This window comes from Lutjanus erythropterus, chromosome 5 (genome assembly GCF_056507025.1).
Source record: "Lutjanus erythropterus isolate fLutEry1 chromosome 5, fLutEry1.hap2, whole genome shotgun sequence".
NCBI lineage: Eukaryota > Metazoa > Chordata > Actinopteri > Lutjaniformes > Lutjanidae > Lutjanus > Lutjanus erythropterus.
Genome location: NC_139321.1, coordinates 17,755,292 through 17,774,605, shown reverse-complemented (window position 1 = coordinate 17,774,605; position 19,314 = coordinate 17,755,292). Strand labels below are relative to the sequence as shown.

The 19,314-nt window shown below is 39.0% G+C and overlaps 2 protein-coding genes across 2 annotated transcripts; one reads left to right on the top strand and one right to left on the bottom strand.

Moving 5' to 3' along the window:
- Window positions 1-3,924: 3,924 nt before the first annotated feature.
- ccdc85b (coiled-coil domain containing 85B) lies at window positions 3,925-6,175 on the bottom strand. The gene has a single exon (XM_084718385.1). It carries the CDS (start codon window positions 5,164-5,166, stop codon window positions 4,564-4,566), a length of 603 nt encoding a protein of 200 aa, XP_084574511.1. The 5' UTR covers window positions 5,167-6,175; the 3' UTR covers window positions 3,925-4,563.
- A 4,015-nt stretch (window positions 6,176-10,190) lies between these two features.
- Window positions 10,191-18,459, top strand: fibpa (fibroblast growth factor (acidic) intracellular binding protein a). Its single transcript, XM_084718950.1, has 11 exons — window positions 10,191-10,569; window positions 10,701-10,785; window positions 11,834-12,032; window positions 12,814-12,940; window positions 14,449-14,549; window positions 14,819-14,952; window positions 15,528-15,636; window positions 15,741-15,804; window positions 15,899-15,985; window positions 17,537-17,634; window positions 18,160-18,459. The coding sequence occupies exons 2-11, from the start codon at window positions 10,701-10,703 to the stop codon at window positions 18,227-18,229; spliced, it is 1,074 nt and encodes a 357-aa protein (XP_084575076.1). The 5' UTR covers window positions 10,191-10,569; the 3' UTR covers window positions 18,230-18,459.
- Window positions 18,460-19,314: the final 855 nt, after the last annotated feature.

Sequence of the window (19,314 nt, the reverse complement as noted above, 5' to 3'; positions counted from 1 at the left end):
TCGAAAGTGCCCTTCCAGAGGACAAAATGTGGTAAAGTGCCATCTAAAGTGCTCATCGAGTAGACAAAATGTGTTAAAGTGCCCTCTAGGGTTCTCTTCTAGTTGGCAAGATGGGGTAAAGTGCCTTATAAAGTGGCCATCTAGTAGACAAAATGTGGTAAAATGCCCTCTAGGGGGCATACTAGAAAATTACTTGGCCTATGCATGCACAGATAGTCCCCTGTGTATTTTTATTACAAAGTTGTAATCGATCATGTACAATAAAACCATTTTAATCTAAACCAGGATTTGAAACAGTTTCACCTTAAATGCAAACAGTTTTTGCGGTGCTGATGCCCCACAACGTACAACTGGAGCGTTTTTTTTTTTTTTCACCCCTGCCCCTCAGACAGCCTGCCACTGAATAAAGTTTTTAAAGTTATTATTATAAGGGGCATATTTGTTTCTTTTTTTTGACAGTTCATAGGTCAAATGCTTAATTGAGAAAAAAATCACAAACAGCAGCTCTCTTCCTGACTCTCATTAAAAGGGCATGATAGCTGCAACAGTCATGTACTGACAAACTGTAATGACCGCTTCACGCCCCTCAACTGTGAACACTGAGTTCTCTGTTCCACCATTTCCCAAAAATGAAACGAATCTCTTGCTAATACATACATGGCTCAGAGGGCATTGGATTGCTCTGCTAAAATGGGGTTAGAGAGAGATGTAACGAGAGTCAGATTGAGAGCTGGAGAGAGCGTGAGGGAGAGAAAAAAAAAAAAATCTGTGTGTGCTGCTGTCAAAGGACGTCTGTGCATCACTAAGTGGGTAAAAGCATTACTGCCCTCTTCAGCTCTCCATCCAGACTGTGCAAATAGGGATCCAAAAATAAAACTGATGAACATCCATAAAGTCGGCCCGTATGACATGAAGGGAACATCAATCAAGCGCGGTCGGTTCAGACACGGAAGGTCAAAACAACAAGTGCAGAAATCAATCCTTCATTCTGTGTCATGCACATGCAAATGCGTGATTCTGCAAAGTCAAAACACACAAAGAAAGAAAGGTCAGGACAGCACAGAGTGTCATCATACCCACTGTATTTAAAGCTCTTCAATGCACTACGAGCATAGCCCACCAATAAACAGCTAACGACAAAATAAATCTTCTCTAATCCATGTGCATTATCTATGATTTAAACTGAAATCGGTTAGTAAACGCTAGTTAATACAGATAAATCAAGATAAAGAAGGGTCAAAGTTAAGATCATCCCTAATGTTACAGGGTAAATACAAAGCATGAAGATGAAGCTGACCATCGCCAACTCAAACAAACTCTGTGATATGCTAATTAAACATCAACAACAACAATGCAGTTTAAAAAAAAAAGCAATACAAGTGAATTTAAACAGCTTGAATAGAATAGAAATCATTCAAACTTCTAGACCTTCCAGTTTGATACAAAGAGTTTCCAGTTGGATTAATTTAAAAAAAGTGACAGAACTTGTTCAGTTCAGCTCTGAGTGAGGTCCAAGGACATCTATCCCATCATCCGAAAAACCTTATTACAAGTGTGCTGGCTCTGCCCATGGAGGCTCTAAGCACATGTACATTATTATGCACAGCAGCCCCACCCGCACCCACAGTAAACCTGAAGGGCCTCCACATCAGACTGGTTAACAGGCCTTTATAAATTGTGACAATCATCATGCACATATGGCACTCCAATCCTGTCCTGAGGAAGAGAGAGTGCATAAAATATTACACATTATTGGGCATCTAGCAAAAAGCAAATATCAAATAGTTTCATGTTTTTCTTCTTTTTATCACAACTCATCTATTTCAGTGCTATTGGAATTCAGTGGACTAAATATGGCTCAAAACTGGATTGAAATGAATCTTTAGATCTGTGATTTAAAGATCCATGATAACGCTGTCCAGTGCAATAGAAAAAAAGGCTTCTTCTTCTACCAGTGTAGGCTAGTCCAGTGCATGAGATAAATTTATATATGTGACCCACTTTTTTGGTCCCATTTTCTTTTTTTTTTTCATCAACAGACCACTGAAAAAGGAGAATTTCTCCCCCCCCCCCCCCCCAAAAAAAAACAGAAGAGTCGTTAGAAAAAACACTGTAAAATTTAGATACATTATCATCTGGCAAACATCTATTAAATGTCTTTGTTGTAAAGTCCTGAAAATGTTCTTTGTCAAGTCAAAACCTAGTGGCACACAATATCTTTTGCAGCATTCAGAAGGCCCTAATGCTTTTGCACCAATTTAATTTCATGACAAAGCCTCCACTGTGTCCCCATATTCTGTCAAGCACTTCACTCCTACTCTACAGGTTCCTCATTTCTATTACAGGCATTAAAAGACACGACCCTGACACAAATTGCAACAGAAACTCTTTCACCTGTCTCATAAATATGTCAATTATAACACACCAAAAGCCTTAAGAAATCCAGGTGGGGGAAAGTTTTAAAAAATACTAAAATCAGTGACAATTTCCCATTGCCACCCATGTTAAAAAAATTGGATTTGTGCATCTATTCTCGTCTACTGTCCACAGTAAGTGTTCAGCGCTGTTCGATCAACCACACAGTGTGTTTATCGTGAGACACAGAGTTGGAAGCAGTAAGGTAAATTCTTGACCTTTAGATGGATAAGTGGGTCAAAATGAACAAGCGGGTTTATTTTCTTCCCTCATGTTTGCAATTAAAATATTTTTTTTTTATAAGGTTGCAACTCCCCCAGGCTGTGCGACTGCTTAATTCATCCTCACCGCTCCACCACATGAATTAGTTTGTTCAATAATTTTATTTACTTCTTCAACCAAGTCCAACCAATCAATCAGTCAAAGAGGGAACAGCATCATAATCTCATTTTATGACGTTGTTGTAAATGATAAATAAAATTGCCTTATATCCTTCTTGCTCACAACGCCAACTTTTATGTCGATTAGTGCCAATTTGGCAGTCACAGATACTTTTAGAGTAGGGGAGACCAGGGGCAATTGTAACATTTTTAACATTTTCCTTCATAACTCACAGACTACTTGAAATACAGAAGTCATCTTTTGACTTCTTTAAAATAAGAAATGTGCCCTAATTAATACAATCAATATATGTTTATTAATAAGACTTTAATATTTAATTTGATGCAAGAAGTCTCTCTGTTTTTAGAGAAGACTAGGCCACTATGCTGGTGGTAACTTGGGACGATTCAATACCACTTTTTCATGTCTGATACCGATACAGCTACTTCAGGAGTGGATACGATACCAAACTGATACCATCTTTTCCCCTCTCTAAAGCATTTTTGGTTAGTCAGCACCATCCGATCATTCAAAATGAAATTGGAATAAACTTGGATTTTTGTTTTTTTCTTACTTAAGCTTTAAATAACTAATAACTCTGGATCTGCCGATCATAACTAGATTCTAATAATGTGAATTGAGTTAGATGAAATTTTACATTTAAATTTAACTAAATATTTTCATTTTGTAGCATATAAGTATGTAAACATAGACAAGGTGTTCGCACTGGGACACGTGGCTCATGGTAACACTATCATACTATTGCCCCCGATCTTGCAGCCATTATAAAAACCTGTATGCTTGCTATCAACATCTAAATTGGCATTCATGTTAATTTTAACCAATAACCAAGAGATAAAATTGACATACGTTTAAATTCAATCTGTGCTGAGGCAAAATGATCCTGCTCCTGTTCATAAGGCAGACAGCGAGTCCTACTGAGCATGTGCAGAGCAAGTGTCACCACTGTAGCTTGTTTCTGACTGGACGAATTGCGTGTGTTACAATTGCCCCTAGTGTCCCCTAAAACTAAACACATTTATCTTAAATTTATGTTAATTGGTGCCAACATTTATATGGATCAGTGCCAATTTGTGTTACCATGTATAGAAGTATACTAATATATAGGGATGTCGTTTTAATTATTATTTTAGGAAGTGAAAAAGTGTAGAGCTGCAACAATTTCAACCTATTTTGACAATTACTTACTTGTTTTGAGTCATTTTTTAAGAAACAAAAAGTCAAAATTATCTGATTTCTGCTTAGTGAATCTGAACATGTCTTTGGTTTCTTTACACCTTTATAACAGTAATCTGGGTTGTGGGTAAAATAAGACATTATAGGTTGTCATCTTGGGCTTTGGGAAGCAATGATGACATTTTTGACTATTTTCTGACATTTTATAGACCAAACAACTAATCACTTAATTGAGAAAATGATCTACCTTTTAACCACCACTTGGATCTCTTAGAACTTTTTATATGTTATAGAGGAGACTTTTATGAGTAACAAACACATTTATTAGATTTTCTGTTGAAATTTCTGCGAGGTTCACTTTTTTTCTCACAAAATGCCTGCACTGAAAGATATTTTTCCAAAACATTCCCTTCATCTGATTCCTTAAGACTTTTTCTCTCATGCAGAACATATTGGGGACAGAAAATCCATTAATGTTGCAATTTGTGTGAGGTTGTCCCACACTTTCTGGTACAATGCCTGCACTACTGAGTGGGAGAAGCCCTGGCTGCTGACATCCACCTGCCACCATCAGTCATCAGGTGAGCACACCAGGTGCAGCTGGTCCGGGCTCCCCACGCTGCCTGTGCTTGAGCTCCCATCCCCCAGGTCCCGGGCCACCATGCAGGGCAGGTTGAGCTCGGTGGAGCCTCCGGGGCTGGAGTCACTCCTGCTCACGCACTCCTCCTCCAGGACCAGGCACAGCTCCTTCAGGTCCAAATTCTCCTTCACCAGCCCGTCCTGCATGCGCTCCAGGTCCGCCAGCTTTTTCAAGTACCCGCCCAGGTCCTCCCGCATCACTTTGGCTGCGTGGTGCCCGAACAGCTGCCACTCCCGGGCCAGCTTCTTCACTTTGAGCCGGTCATCATCCAGGAAGCAGCACAGGTCCCGCAGCTCCACGTTCTCCTCCTGCAGGCGCTGATTGATGACTTTCAGTTCCCTGATCTCCAGGAGGTGTCCCTGCAGCTGTTTGTTTACCTCTTTTATCAGCCGGCCTCGCTGGATGAGAGCTGAGATTTTATCCGATTCCTCTTTACGCAGCCGGCTCACCAGCTCCTCTTTGGAGCACGCCAGCAGATCCTCGTCAGACATCTTTGACAGTTCTCTGTTTATGATCTCCCCTTCGCTGCTCATTTTTCTAGAAAAAAACCTAAACCAAGAGGGTACCTGAGAATATCTATGAAAAGCGCTGAGATGTAGCTGGACGCCTCAATGCATCCTCGTCTTGATCTGCATCCAGTGTGCTCCAGATGTCATGTGTGCGATCACGACAGCACCGGAGGCCAAATCATAGCAGAAACATGTGATATCTTAATTTAGATGTCTGTCTTCAGTCCTATTTCTGCGCTCAGCCCGGTGATTGTTCTCCGTGGGTAATGACGCCTTAATGAGGTCGTGTATGAAGACGCACCGTTAATGTCAATCTGTCATCCTCACAGCAGCAGGATGTGTTCTCCAAAAGGCCTCCAAGAACACAACTGTCCTTAATTTACCTTCTCGTGAAATGTTTTGAATGCAACAGCCGCCCCGTGAGCTTTTTTGTTCTGTACTGTACCGTACAAAGGCCCGCTCGATCCACGGAGGCTTAATCCAGCAGCCTCGGACGCACACCCTGCAGATGTTGTGATTTTTACGTCGCTGGCATCGTCTCATCAGGCTGTGCTCCCTCCGCTCGGCTCGCCTCGGCTCAATGAACTCCGCTCCGCTGGTTGGCTGCAGGAGGATGAGTCCGTGCGGTGCAGCAGCAGCTTTTGTTTTTTACAAACGATTCATTCTTTGTGTGTATAAAAACAAAATAAATCACAATCCAATCTGGCCGTCTATCCGCTCAAAATAAGTGCATCATCTCTGTTCATCCTCCGGGGCTGGACTGTTACCACAACAATGTCCGCCTCCGCCACTTTCACGGCTATGACTCCGTTAAGCAGCGACCTGCGTGTCAAGCTGGAACACTGCCGGAAACCAGTCTATGCAGCCGTCAAAATAAAAGCATAAATTTATTTTAATGAAAGTGAAGAATTGAGTTTGGTATACACTTAATTGGATTTGAATGATTCTGATTTCGATTCCGATTCCCCTTGTCTTTTCGGTTCTTAATGATTCTTGATTAGGATTCTTTGAGTGTTAACCTGCATTCCTCACAATGACGTGTAAAACTCTTTTCACCACGGATAAATGTTGCCAGAAAAAACACTCAGCTGAGCTAATATTAGCTAGATATTCAAAACGACAGTGGTCTCCTCTGGGGTTCACATAGGCAATAGAGAGTATCATGTCCTTGTGAAGCGTTTTGTGTGGTAGTCTTTGCTAAACTGAGGTGATTATTATAAGACACACACAATTTGAGCCTGAACAGGTTAACTGAGAATAATAATTGTGTTTTATATTTTCATCGGTGGTGTGTTACAGAGTAATTAAAATTAAGTAAATATAAACTGAAAATTAAAAGTAGGTGTGTGAAAACGTTTTATTTAACTGTAACTAAAATAAAACCTAGTCTTTAGAAAAAAGCAATAACTAACTGTAATTATATTGTATAACCTACCTGGAAATCTAACAAAACTAAAAAAAAAAGCTGCTTCAAAAAAAAGCAAACAAACAAACAAAAACAACAACAACAACAAAAAATCCAAATCTAAAACTAACACTGAAATTAGGAAAATTAATCATTCTAAATAATAAAAATGAAATTGAAATGTGCAAACAAACTCTGGAAACTAAATGAAACTCAAATGAATTTTAAGTGAACGAAAAAAAAAAAAAACGAAAATGAAACTAATGAAAAAAAATAAGGGTATTACTTGTGTTTCAAATACAATCTTTCCCTCAGAAGTGTTGGTTTTATTTTGAAGGACTTAACCGGAAGTGTCACTTTTTATGATGGCTGCTGCTTTGACACGTCGGTTAGATAGTAATCACAAATATTTGCGGTTTCCTCTGAGGTTTCTAGCTGCTCTTCGCATACCACACTTATGGCCTGGTCGTAAACAGCAAAACAGAATCGAGCCGCTGCAGTGATTGAACTGAACTCACTCTGTCCATCTCAGCTACATTATTATAAAACATCAAGATGTCAGGGTGAAGATGTGCTCCATGTGCTCTCTTACTGAGGAACTTGTGCGCCCCCATTTGGACTCAAAACCATATCTTTTACAGTTACATTGCTGTGAAACTAAAACAACATGGATCAAGCTCAATTTACAAAGGAAATGAGTAGGAAGGGCCTGTGTGAAGCCACTTCCTCCGGGAATTTCTGTTCAGTGGAATGAACTGATGTACAAAGACTAAAGACATGTGACATATATATCTCTTTTTATCCCCACATCTTTGCAAAACATGAGAAATACTCAGCCTTTAGAGTTCACTTCAGAGAAAGATTTACAGTAACCTATATACAGTGTTGTATCCTGAGTGACTCCTGGTTGTGCTCGTTTCTTTTCAAAGAACTCTGGCGGAAAGTGTGACTGCAGGCTTTTTTTCCACGGGTTTATGCTGAGGCATTCAGCCACATCCTTCCGCCCTCTGTCCCACCTCCATTGTTTCACTGAGGCCATAACAATGTAGGGTGTTAACCGTGCAAGGGGGAGCAGGGGATGGAATCAGGGTGTCATGTGAGGTTAGAAATGAGAGTGTTGATGTGCAGCAGAGAGAGATCCGAGTCGACAAAAAGACATGTTGACTGAGTCGTTTTCCCTTATGTTGTGATTTTGAAGGACACATGCAGAAACACAGAAAGGGAGGGCGAGGAGAGGGATTTGCAGGGATTTATTTAGATTAATCGCCGGAGGAAAAGAGAGCAGATTGTGTACACGCAGCAAGCAAAGCGCATAGAGGGGGGGCAGTGCTCACACAGAGGCCTATCTCTGATCCGACACATTTTAAAATAACTAAGAGCACAAATCAAAGGGCAGAGATCAACAATAGGCTGCTGCCTGACTGCCAAATGCACTGTTGTAATTTGAGTTGTCCCATAATCGCCCATTGTCTTTGATTTTTGTCCTGCCATTTATGGTTAACTTACTTAAATGAATGGCTTGTTGGGGTTGAGGTCTGTACTATAAAGTGATATAGGTCCCAGTTACGGAGTATGTTGGGTTTATTGTCCAAGTCACTCAGGGTGCCCAGTATTAGAAATATCAGGCACCCTCTGCACTGAGACTTGCCAATAGGATTAAATACGGGCCGACTTTACAGCTCAGTTTTGACTCAGCAGCAGACAGTATAGCAGGTCCTTACAGGTTCTGGGCCCCATGTTGGCATGCTGCAAGGAATGTAAGCAGCCCCTTCAGCTATAGGTTTGGGTGCATATAGTAAGTGGGGAAACACAATTAGAGCCCGACCGATATATTGATTGACCAATATTACTAGACCAGTATTATAGCTACATTGGTCTATATTGCTATCAGTATATATATCTTGTCCGATATGAACATATAAAACCAAAGTTTTTTAGGCTGCATTCTTTGTATATTTGATCCTTTTCCTTAATTCAGGTTTAATATATACATATATTTTACTGTATTTGTGTTTTGTTTTGTTTTTTATTCCTAATTCTTAAAAAAAAAAATACCAGTGAAACGTTACTGTTTTAGTTCCCTGATCCCATTTTGGACCACAAAGTTTATTCTTAAAGTATCCTGCCTCCATTACATGTCTTTGTCACAAGTATTAGCCACTGGATCATTGCAAATAATGTGTGTTTATGGATATATTCTGTATATTATATACCATAGTAAAAAATTGGCCAATATCTTGATATGGATTTTTTTTTACTCTCTAATATCAGTATCAGTATCTGCCCCAAAAATCCAGTACTAGTGCTGCTCCAGACACAGTAAAGGTGGGTAATAAAACAAACAACATGAAATAAATAAACCTATAGCACGCTTGTATCAATTAAGCAAATATGAAACTAATTATGATGTTTTCATAATAATGGTATTCTAACAAACTACTGTAGCCTACTATAGAGCACTATAATTATAAAATACTATAATAAAAAACTGTACAATGTTATTGATAGAAAAATACTCTCCATCACGGCTTTATCTTGGATTGATTTTAAAATGTTGCATTTATATTTGTGTGTTCATTCAATAATCAGCAAAACTCACTGTTTGGTCATTTAAACACGTGAATTCAAATCGAAAGGATAAATAGGCTACTTGAGATGATATACTATTACTACTACTATTATTATTACGCATTATTAATGCAGTTATTAGCCTCAGAACCGTGCCACATTCTACCCATAATGGATGAATGACGTCTGCTCTGGCTCTGTTGTCACTGGAACGCTGGAACAATCTGACTGGCAACAGTCGCAGTCACACAACCACTGCTACACTGATAGAACGCTGGGACGAACCTGATAGAACGTTCAGTGTTACAATGTAGCGGAATGATGATGCTCAAACCAATTACGTCTAAGGCTCTTACAGAGGGAGGTACTGGCTTTAAACTGACGCCGGAGCGAAAATGACTCTCCCGGAATGACTGTTTCAGAATAAAAGCATAATCTCTACCAACTCAGATTTTGTAAGAATTACATAATCCTGCAAACAAGCTAACAAAAACAAAACACCAAAAACAAAACAAGATGTATTAGGAACAATATGTGGAAATAAATAATTTGTTTTTTTTAATTATACACAGATGAAGGTTTTGGTTTACTACACACACTAAGTCACTTATTCGTGCTGCACAACGTATACTGTATGTTAGAACAGAGGTTCTGATTTATTTTTTTTTTCTCAGCCAAGGACCCATTACAAGATAGAAAATATACCTCCAAGAACCCCCCCATGTTTGTTCCTTCAGAGAGAATGCAATCTTAGATTAAAAACAATAAAATAATATTTGATTCAATTTGTGAAAATAAATACATAAATAAATGATAGTTATGACATCGTGATAAAACTTTTCACTGACCCCTAGCAGAGTGACACGGACCCCTGGAGGTCTTTGGACCACTATTTATTGTAGGTTACAATATGCACTTAAACAACATATGGACATTGAATATAAAACTTATGATAGCCTGTAAAATTAACTGACTTTACTGCCGCAATAATTTGTTTTGAGGAGGCAGCTGATGAGAGACATTTAATATAATCGTAAATGTAGAGAGCTTTTCCGGTGACGTAACAAAGCCGGAAGTTAATGTTGCATGACTGCTGTTGTTGACAGTTTGTTGACACTGCGCACCCGCGGCAGTACAGTGAAAGTGCTGTTTGGTAGATGTACGTTTTTTAAAGAACGAGAGCTTATTACGTGTATATGACCTCACGTTAATTTGGTCATAACCTTCCGTTTCGTTGTCTGGTTGTCAGTTTGGTCTCTGCTGACGCTGCTCAGTTTGCGACGAGGCTAGCACAGGAGGCTAACGGCTAGCATTTAATGGAGGAAGTTGGCTAATTAGGTCGCCATGGAACGAAAATTGAAATACAGTCAATAGGAAGTTAACGGTACTCTTTACACGGTATCTTTTATTGCAGCTTCCTGCAGGAGACTGGCTGGGACAACAATCAAAACAAGGTATACGTTAACTCTGGCTAGTTGTGTTGGACACGAGTTAATCTGTCAGATGACTGATGATGGCTGCTTTAGCCAAATAAATGTCAAAAATCTCCTGACCCACTTGCTGTTGCTGCTTTGTCTCCACACAGATGACAATGGAGCTGGATGTGTTTGTGGGCAACACCACTATTATGGATGAAGAGGTTTACCAGCTTTGGTTGGATGGATATACAGGTATGTATCACACCTGATATTTATGGGTTTGTGGGTCACAGTGTACTCCAGGACACTGTGGATATACTGATGAGTAGCATTGCCTCTACACAGTTCTTACTTTATAAGCATGCACTCAATACGAGTGTTTTTGGAGTCTAATTAAACACAGTAAAATGCAGAGGTTCCCAATCTGTGGGTCAGGTCCACCCGAGGGTTCACGAGATAAATGAAAAGATTGGACATACAGCGGAAAACAATCAGAGTGAAGAAGCTTGTGACAGAATCATTCCTTTACATAGGCTCTTAAATAATTTGTTGCAGTGATCTGGTAGTCTGCCTGCAGTGTTCATTTTGGGTCTTGTCATTTTGAAAAAAAAAAGAACTACAGCAATACTATTTTTTAACTTTACTCACATTATACTTGAGTTCACATCACGCTAACCTATCTGCTTCTGCTGTTAGCTCTGTTTGCTGCGTGCACATTGATATCACGATGGGAAAATGAAAGTCATCATCTCTCAAAACAAGACATAGTCTCCTTGATGCTTATGTCAAACTGCCAAAAACAGTCAAAGAGATGTACCAGTGAAACTAGAGTAAGCTATATTTTATATACAGTTCTGTACTGTATTATAGTGCTGTGGTTTTCAAACTTTTTTGCCCAAGACACAGGAAAGGGCAAGCCAAAATCTCAAAACACAATTTGCCTCTGTATAGGAAAAGTAATGCATAAAACTACTGATATACTTAATTAAAATTAATTCTTAACTTTTTGTATCTTGTTCTATGTTGCAGCAATAACGAATGATTGGCACAAAATCTCAAGGCACCAGTAATGTGCTTAATTTGTGACAGCATTGGAAAAACTTAATTAAACCTATAATGAGCTGCAGACATACGGAAGCATTTACATCCTCAACTTTCACTTATATTGTATGATGGAGTAGCAACTTACTGCTGCTGTATATTCACACCACATCAGTATCTGTACCAGTTATTCCACATAAGCCCAGCCATGATTGGATCTCCACCCCTGTGAACCAAACATGTCTGATTTATTCCACAGTAAATGATGCAGTGAAGGTGCGAATGGAGGGAGGAGTGATGGAGGAGTGTGAGGCGAGCGCAGATGTTCTGCTGAGTGACACCATGGACCAGTACAGGACTTTCCAGATGTGTGAGCGTCTGTTGCATAGTCCAACCAAACTAGCCAACCAGCTGCTGTTCCAGATCCCACCTCATCGACAAGCCATCCTCATAGAGAGGTGCAGAAAATATTCTCCTATTAATTCTCTTTCAGTTTTCTAATGTGTTTCCAGTAGGGATGCATGATAATCGATATTTGCCAATATGCTTATATTTTCTAACTAATTTCGGCCGATACTGATGTATGCACATAGTTTTTCCCTCCTAATTGCAGAGAATATCAAGTCTCTTATGTAGTGGAATTAACATGTTATTATGCCTACACTTCATTATGGCTCACTGGCAGATGCAGACATAAAATACTATGGTTTTCAAAATGTGCACATTCATTGGGCAAACTAAGAAAACTACTGCTGACAGTATTTTTTCCCCCCGCTGGTGTCTGTTTCTATTTGATCTTCACAAATTTATCATAATGGTCTAGGTAACAGCTCTTAAATTAAATTTGATGTCAGATGACATATGCTAGGCAGTCACTGCAAATAGCAACTTTCGTGTCTGTTTTGGACACAAAATCTCCTCACTGCAGACATTCTCGTGTTGCATGTACATAAGTAAAGCAATATCTTGTCGGCCTGTCATATTAGCAGAAATGGTAGTTTTGAGTCAAGATTTCATTTTAAAGCCTGTAATGGACGATACATATGCTGTGCATTATATGATTGTGCATCCCTAGTTTCCATTGTCCGATCTGAAGGTATATCACGCTCATATCAATGTCATGGTCTTCCTTAAACTAGGTTATTCTCCTGTCCAAGCAGATCTTACCATGGCATGACATAGTAAATGAGAACATATTCTTACAGGCTTCCCCTCTTTTCTCTGTGTTTTCTTGTTTAGATACTATGCTTTTGATGATGCATTTGTCCGCGAGGTCTTGGGAAAGAAACTGTCCAAAGGAACCAAGAAAGACTTGGACGATATTGGTGCTAAGACGGGTGTGACACTGAAGAGCTGCAGACGGCAGGTAAGTGCATTCTGGGCAGTGCTCACTATTTATCAGAGGAATAAAAGGCACAGTGTAGGACCCACTAAGACAAGGATTCTCCTGTATGCTATTCACCAGCGTTTCACTGTTTACACCCTCAGTGTTGGACACAGTATATCAGCTGTGGTCCAGAAATGGCCTGAGCAGAGAGACAGACTCATTCAAAGACAATATTTTCATGTTTCACCCAGATAGTCAGAGGATTTGGCATTTCACAATCTCACTTCTCCAGTACCACCAAATCAGACTGTTTAAAACAAAAAACAAAAAACAAAAAACTTCACTTCATTCCTTTCTCAAACTCCCACCAACTGGTTGGAGGACTTGTGTCCAGGATGACCCCACTGACAACAGCTCTCTCTCTCACGTTTATGATGTTTTACTGCTGGTGGCCTCACTCTCCTTGGATGATCCCAAATCAAAATTGGGAGGATGACTTAAGTGAGGTTCTTTGCGATGACTCAATCATTCACACGATCCAATCTGAAATAATTCAGCAGCTATGCATATCCCCTATGTATAGCTGCTGGGTTGAGGAGATAATGGGCCATTTGAAGTTGGAAAAGCTCAGATATACCACTTGGGGCTTGCTTAATAAATTCCCAAAAATATGGCAGCCATTCCTGGAATACTATAAAGTCTACACTGCAAGAAATGCCTGTAACTGATAACCATAACACAGGATCGCTGTAGAAATGTTATTTCAACATGTAAAATGCTGTGTTGGGCAAGTACATCTGGCAACTCAGTAGGTAAGTGGTAAAAAATAATTAAACTATAAAACTATTTTCATCACTGATTAATTGTTAAAAATGGCAGATAATCTCTCTCAGATATGTAAATTTCCCACTTGTCTTTGTTTATTGTTGTTTATTGTAACATTAAACTGAATATGTTTGAGTTTTAGACAAAACAAGATATTTAAAGACATCACCTTGGACTTGAAACTAGGATGGACAAGCTTCAATATTTTCTAGACATTTTCTAGATGTTGCAGCTCTTGAGTAAACATGACAATTAACTTTAGTCTTTGTTGTTATTTGATATCTGCTAATAAATAAAATAATTTGTACAGGGGCGAGTAAATATCGACTTCGGGCAATTAGATTTCTAACCCACTTGTCTGACCGGAAAGGTGGGAAAAAAATCTTAACGTTGAACCGCGTTTTTGCTGTGAAACGATGTGTATCTGTTTCTGTTCCTAACCTGACCCTCTGTTTTATATTGGCGTATGTTATACTTTGATTAGCAGTCTAGCTTTATTTTGTACTGAATTTATATTTGTTTTGGTTTCACTGACAAGCAGCATCTCTGACACTTTTAATGTTTCAATCTTTTATAGTCTAATATTTTTCTGACAGTGGGTTCAGCTTATAAGTTGTGATGTGGCAGCTGCAGCTTGCAGACCAAGCACCCGTGCAGGTTTTACACGAGTCACGTTTTTTTAGTATTTGAGTAAAACTCCTGCGTCATGTGTTTAATTTCAGTTTGACAACTTCAAACGTGTTTTCAAAGTTGTGGAAGAGCTGAAGGGACCCCTGGTGGAGAACATACGTCAGCATTTTCTTCTCTCTGACAAGCTTGCAAGGTAATCAGTGAGAACAACAGAGGAGAAGCCTTTCTGCCTCAGGTTTATTTTCCACAATATTGGTGCTGCTTCAAATCTGTTTTGTTGTAGGTGTTATGATGAATTACTACATGGATTTGTGTTGTTAGCAAACTCTAACAAAACAGCACCAGAAAAGAAGAAAGGGGTTCAGGATTTTCAAACTAGTTTAAGAACACAAAGTTATATTTGATTGTCTTGCTTAGTTTTTTTTTTGCTTGCTCCTAGAATACCTTCTCTGCTTGTTTCAGGGATTATGCCGCCATTGTTTTCTTTGCCAACAATCGCTTTGAGACAGGGAAAAGAAAGCTGCAGTATCTCACTTTCCAGGACTTTGCTTTCTGTGCTGGGCAGCTTATCAACAACTGGACCGTTGGAGCTGTGGGTGAGTCATTTTTCTTGTGTTCTTTGGCTGACTGCTGCCATTTTTATCTGAGATTTAAGGGACATGTACAGCATTTTTAAATCAGTTATGTAACCAATACATTAATCAGACGGAACTATCTTAATCTGTCTTAGTCTGAGGCTTACAGAGCAATAAAACATTCATGGTAAATCCAAGAAGAACAAGAATCTAAAAAAAAACATTCGAAAGTGTGAGACAAAATAGGAAGAGGGCTTAAAATAACTGTCTTACATAAGAACAGTAGGTATGCTGTCAGTGTTGGTTATTATGAATAAGGAACAATTAGAGTGATGCTTCATTCAGTGAGACCCACTGACCAGCAGAGGTCCCTCAGGTTTTGCAGATCCTCATTAGAATAGAGATGAATTTCAAATTTGTTACCAATTATTCAAGTCTAAAGTACAAAATGTTTATAGACATACGCATAAGTTAAGTAATGTCACAATAATTAAATACCTTAAAGAAGAATAAGAGTAATCAGTGCTAATATCAATAAGAAGAAACATCCTTTAAACTGATTTGACAGCATCTGACTTTCTCTTGTTTCTTTGTAGATAACATGGTGGAAGACATGGATGTGGATCTCGATAAAGAGTTTTTACAAGAGCTGAAAGAACTGAAGATTTTAATCACTGACAAAGATCTGCTGGATCAACACAAAAGGTAACAGAAACACATTTTCGCTGATAACTGAAAAACATTCTGGCTTTAATTATAATTTTATCCACACCCTCTTACTCAGAATTTCTCCGTTTCTCTCTGTTCAGTCTGGTCTGTACAGCTCTCAGAGGAAAGACAAAAGCTTTTAATGAAATGGAAGCTAATTTCAAGGTGAGAAACATTATATCCTCATAACATCCTAAATGTAATCCCTCAGTAACCTGTCATCTGGAAAGGTGTAATTTCATGCTTTTCCTTGTTGTAGAATCTTTCCAGAGGCCTCGTCAACATCGCTGCAAAGTTAACCAACACAAAAGATGTCAGAGATTTCTTCATTGATCTTGTGGAGAAGGTTTGTACTTTTAGACAGGGTTACACCAACAAAGATTCATCTAATCTAAGATAAATCCTAATCAGAGTTTAACAAAACAAGCTTAAAATGAGTAAATCCAGATTTAAAGTTGAGCAGAACTTTGTTTCATTAAAAACTAATTTGCATTTAGTAAATCCAAGCTTATTGATGTAACTGAAATTAAATGAGTTTGATCAACATGGAGATACGTGCTTACCCAAATTAAAATCAATGAATAATAAATAAAGTTACGTGGTGTCTGGACCTATTAAGTATAAAAGTGGAAGGAAGACCGTGAACTTTAGGCTGCTCTAGTATTCCTCAACAAAACATTACGCTGTTTGCTGGCTACTTAAAAAGTTAAACATTATTTTGTAACTATCAAAAAAACTTACATGTTTTTCTGGCTAGCTAAAAAGTTAACAAAACCTCACGTTGTTTGCTAGGTAGCTAAAATATATGTTAGCCTAGTAAGCCTCTTCATGATGGCTTGACAGAGAAACTGTGATTTCTCCTCCTTTGAGAAAAAACTTGTTAATGGAACAAGATGACCGAATAATTAAAGATTATTAAACAGACAACAGCACAGAGAGAGACTGCCTGACAGCAACTAGCAGACTGTTGGTGGAGTGAAAGTGGAGTCAAAAAAAGAAGAGACACATCATAAAACTCAACTGGTTTGAGTCTGGCCCTTAAAGGAGCAATATGTAAGACCCTCATTCTCAAAAATGAGTATAACAGGCCAAATAGCGAATTGAAGCCATAGAGAATATATTAAATAAGTTGATATCCTGTTTAATATACAATGTATGGTTGAAGCGAGTTTTTTCCTCCTGCCCCTTCCTCCCCGGGCTTGAAGATCAGGCAGGTTGCCTGCAGGCCGATGGGATGCTGAATGTACATGAGCACAACATCATACCAGGACAATGAGTCTTACATTGTAAGTTGAGTAGCTGTCAATGTAAAGCGAAGCCTGTTATCCTGAAAACAAAAGCCCACTGCTCTAAAAATACACGCTCTGGAATTGAAGTTCAAGCCAAACTCTGTTACCATATTGCTCAGTTTAACCGTGAAGAACAGCCGGTCCTCCTAAAAGATTATTAAGGATTTCTTATGACTCATAAACAGACACTAACCCGTCCAGCGAACATTCAACATTAATTTTAACTCTAAAAAATGTGAAATGTGCAAACAAAAACAGACATTCTGGATCTGGAATAAAAGTTCAAAGGAGAACATATTGGCTGTATAACTGTTGTTGGAGGAGCAAGTAGTTTGACTTCAGACATTTCCTTATGACATATCATGATCATTTTATGATTTCATGTATATATATGTATATATATGTATGTTTATATTTCTCCTCTGACTTTATTTGAGGAACTTCATTATTTTCTTCAATCCAACTTAAAATGGCAGATATTTAAAAAATGAAACAATTTTATTGTTTAAAAAGTTTGGTGCAACATAATTTGTAGTGAGTTATAGTCAGTCAGAGTAAATTCTGCCTTTAAAACGGTGTGACACCTCCCCTTCTTGTTGCCCCCACAGTTTATTGAGCCGTGCCGTTCGGACCGATGGACAGCAGCCGATATGAAACTCTACCTCACCCACTACACCAACTCTGCACACATACTCGACACATTCAAGTGAGTTGCTTTTATTTTGTAAAGTTTTACCAATCAGCCCCACCTGCCTAAGTTATCAGTTCCCAGAGGGGATGACCCATACTAAAAACAGTCAGAATTTTGTAGAGAACTTTGGTAAAACTAACCAACAACCCAATAACGAGATACACTTGGGCAGTCATTAAATGCTGCTCCAGCATGAAATTGTATGTTAAAACCGTCTCTAATATTGACGTCCCTGTTCTGCCAGTGGGTGTCACCCTATCTCGGCCCTGATTTCTTAAACTGTAGTTACCTTGTTTCTCATGCAAACACTCTGGAATGTAGTTAAGGGTTTACACAGCTCTGCACCACTACATACTCAACAAAGAGATATTCATAAAAAGAAACATAGACCCCCCCCCCCATTACACAGAGTTGACAAAGATTGCCTCATTTACTCTCTTCACCCAGATTTCACAACAACAGTTTGTTCTGAGACTTTTACAGTACCTCTTTGCACCATTCACTTACAGTCTCTTTCTGTCTGTGTTTTCTGCCCCTCAGACACCAGGTCGTTTGGGACAGATACATGGGCGTCATCAAAAGCTGTATCTTCAAAATGTATCACGACTGAAGCGTTTTTCCTTCTTTCTCTCTTCTCTTCTCACCGCTTCTTCCCTCGGCTTGTTTTCTGTCTCTTCCCCCCGCTGAAGCCGTTGTCTTAGCCCCTCGGTTTGTTTCGTTTTGTCTTGTCAGCGGTGATGAATTCTGCTTCTCAAGCCCCATTATTGCTTTCAGCCTCCCTGTTTGCACTCTTAGTGTCTGTAAATCTGGTTTGTAAATAAAATTTACATCAACATGTCATTCTGTTTTATGTTATCGTTTTATTTGCTGTGTTATATGGAAGAGATGTTATCATTAACCCATTCCAGGGATGAGATTTACTGATCGTTTTAGTGTTGGAGGGGGATTAGAGACCTCACTGAGATATAAAACATACCGCTAAAGTGAAGATGGCAGATTTGTGAGGCCATGCTTCAGCAGTCTGCACTCAGTACGGAGCATAAGCTATATTAGCGTTTTAAACTTGGCACAAAGTTGTCCCCCCAGTAAGTTATTTCCAAATTAATTAGGCAATTGAAATAATCCACAGATAAAGACAACACTTTTTGAAGGTTTTGTTCAAAGTGTGTTTATGTAACCCCTCCTGCTCAGTGGTCTAAACCGTTGCATTGCATTGCATCTTTGAGGGAAATTCTGTTATTTTTAAAAATGGTTATTTTTGCATAGATTGGGATCTAAATGACTGATAGGTAAAAAGTTTTGTAATTGGTCCAGGAGATCACCTCAGCTGTCAGTCGCAAAACGGCCGCCTGCATCATAATCCTTGGAGGCGACAGCGCCTGTTAAAGTACGCCCACTGAAAGGGCTTGTTTTGCCACTGACAGGCTCAGATTGTTTTTCTAAGTGTCTGACAACATTATGGAAATGATCTCTATACAGTTAGAACTTTTTGTTTAACCAGAAACAGCTGCTGTGTCACGGTCTTCAAAACAACAGGACTCCATGTAAATAACCAGTAATTTTAGTTGTTGGTCTCTCAAGTTTGGTTTTGTTATTGTGTGACTTTGGTACTTTAAAGGGTTGGTTTGGATGAGTCCAGGGCTGAATTTTTTTTTTGTGCTACATGACAACCACTAAGTTATAATGAGATCTGCA

What these genes read in the sequence shown, in the direction of transcription:
- ccdc85b (XM_084718385.1), bottom strand. Translation starts at nt 5,166, where the DNA reads ATGAGCAGCGAAGGGGAGATCATAAACAGAGAACTGTCAAAGATGTCT.
- fibpa (XM_084718950.1), top strand. Translation starts at nt 10,701, where the DNA reads ATGACAATGGAGCTGGATGTGTTTGTGGGCAACACCACTATTATGGAT. An exon ending in TCATTGATCTTGTGGAGAAG is followed by an intron (nt 15,986 to 17,536) that starts GTTTGTACTTTT and finishes TTGCCCCCACAG; the next exon opens with TTTATTGAGCCGTGCCGTTC. An exon ending in CACATACTCGACACATTCAA is followed by an intron (nt 17,635 to 18,159) that starts GTGAGTTGCTTT and finishes TCTGCCCCTCAG; the next exon opens with ACACCAGGTCGTTTGGGACA.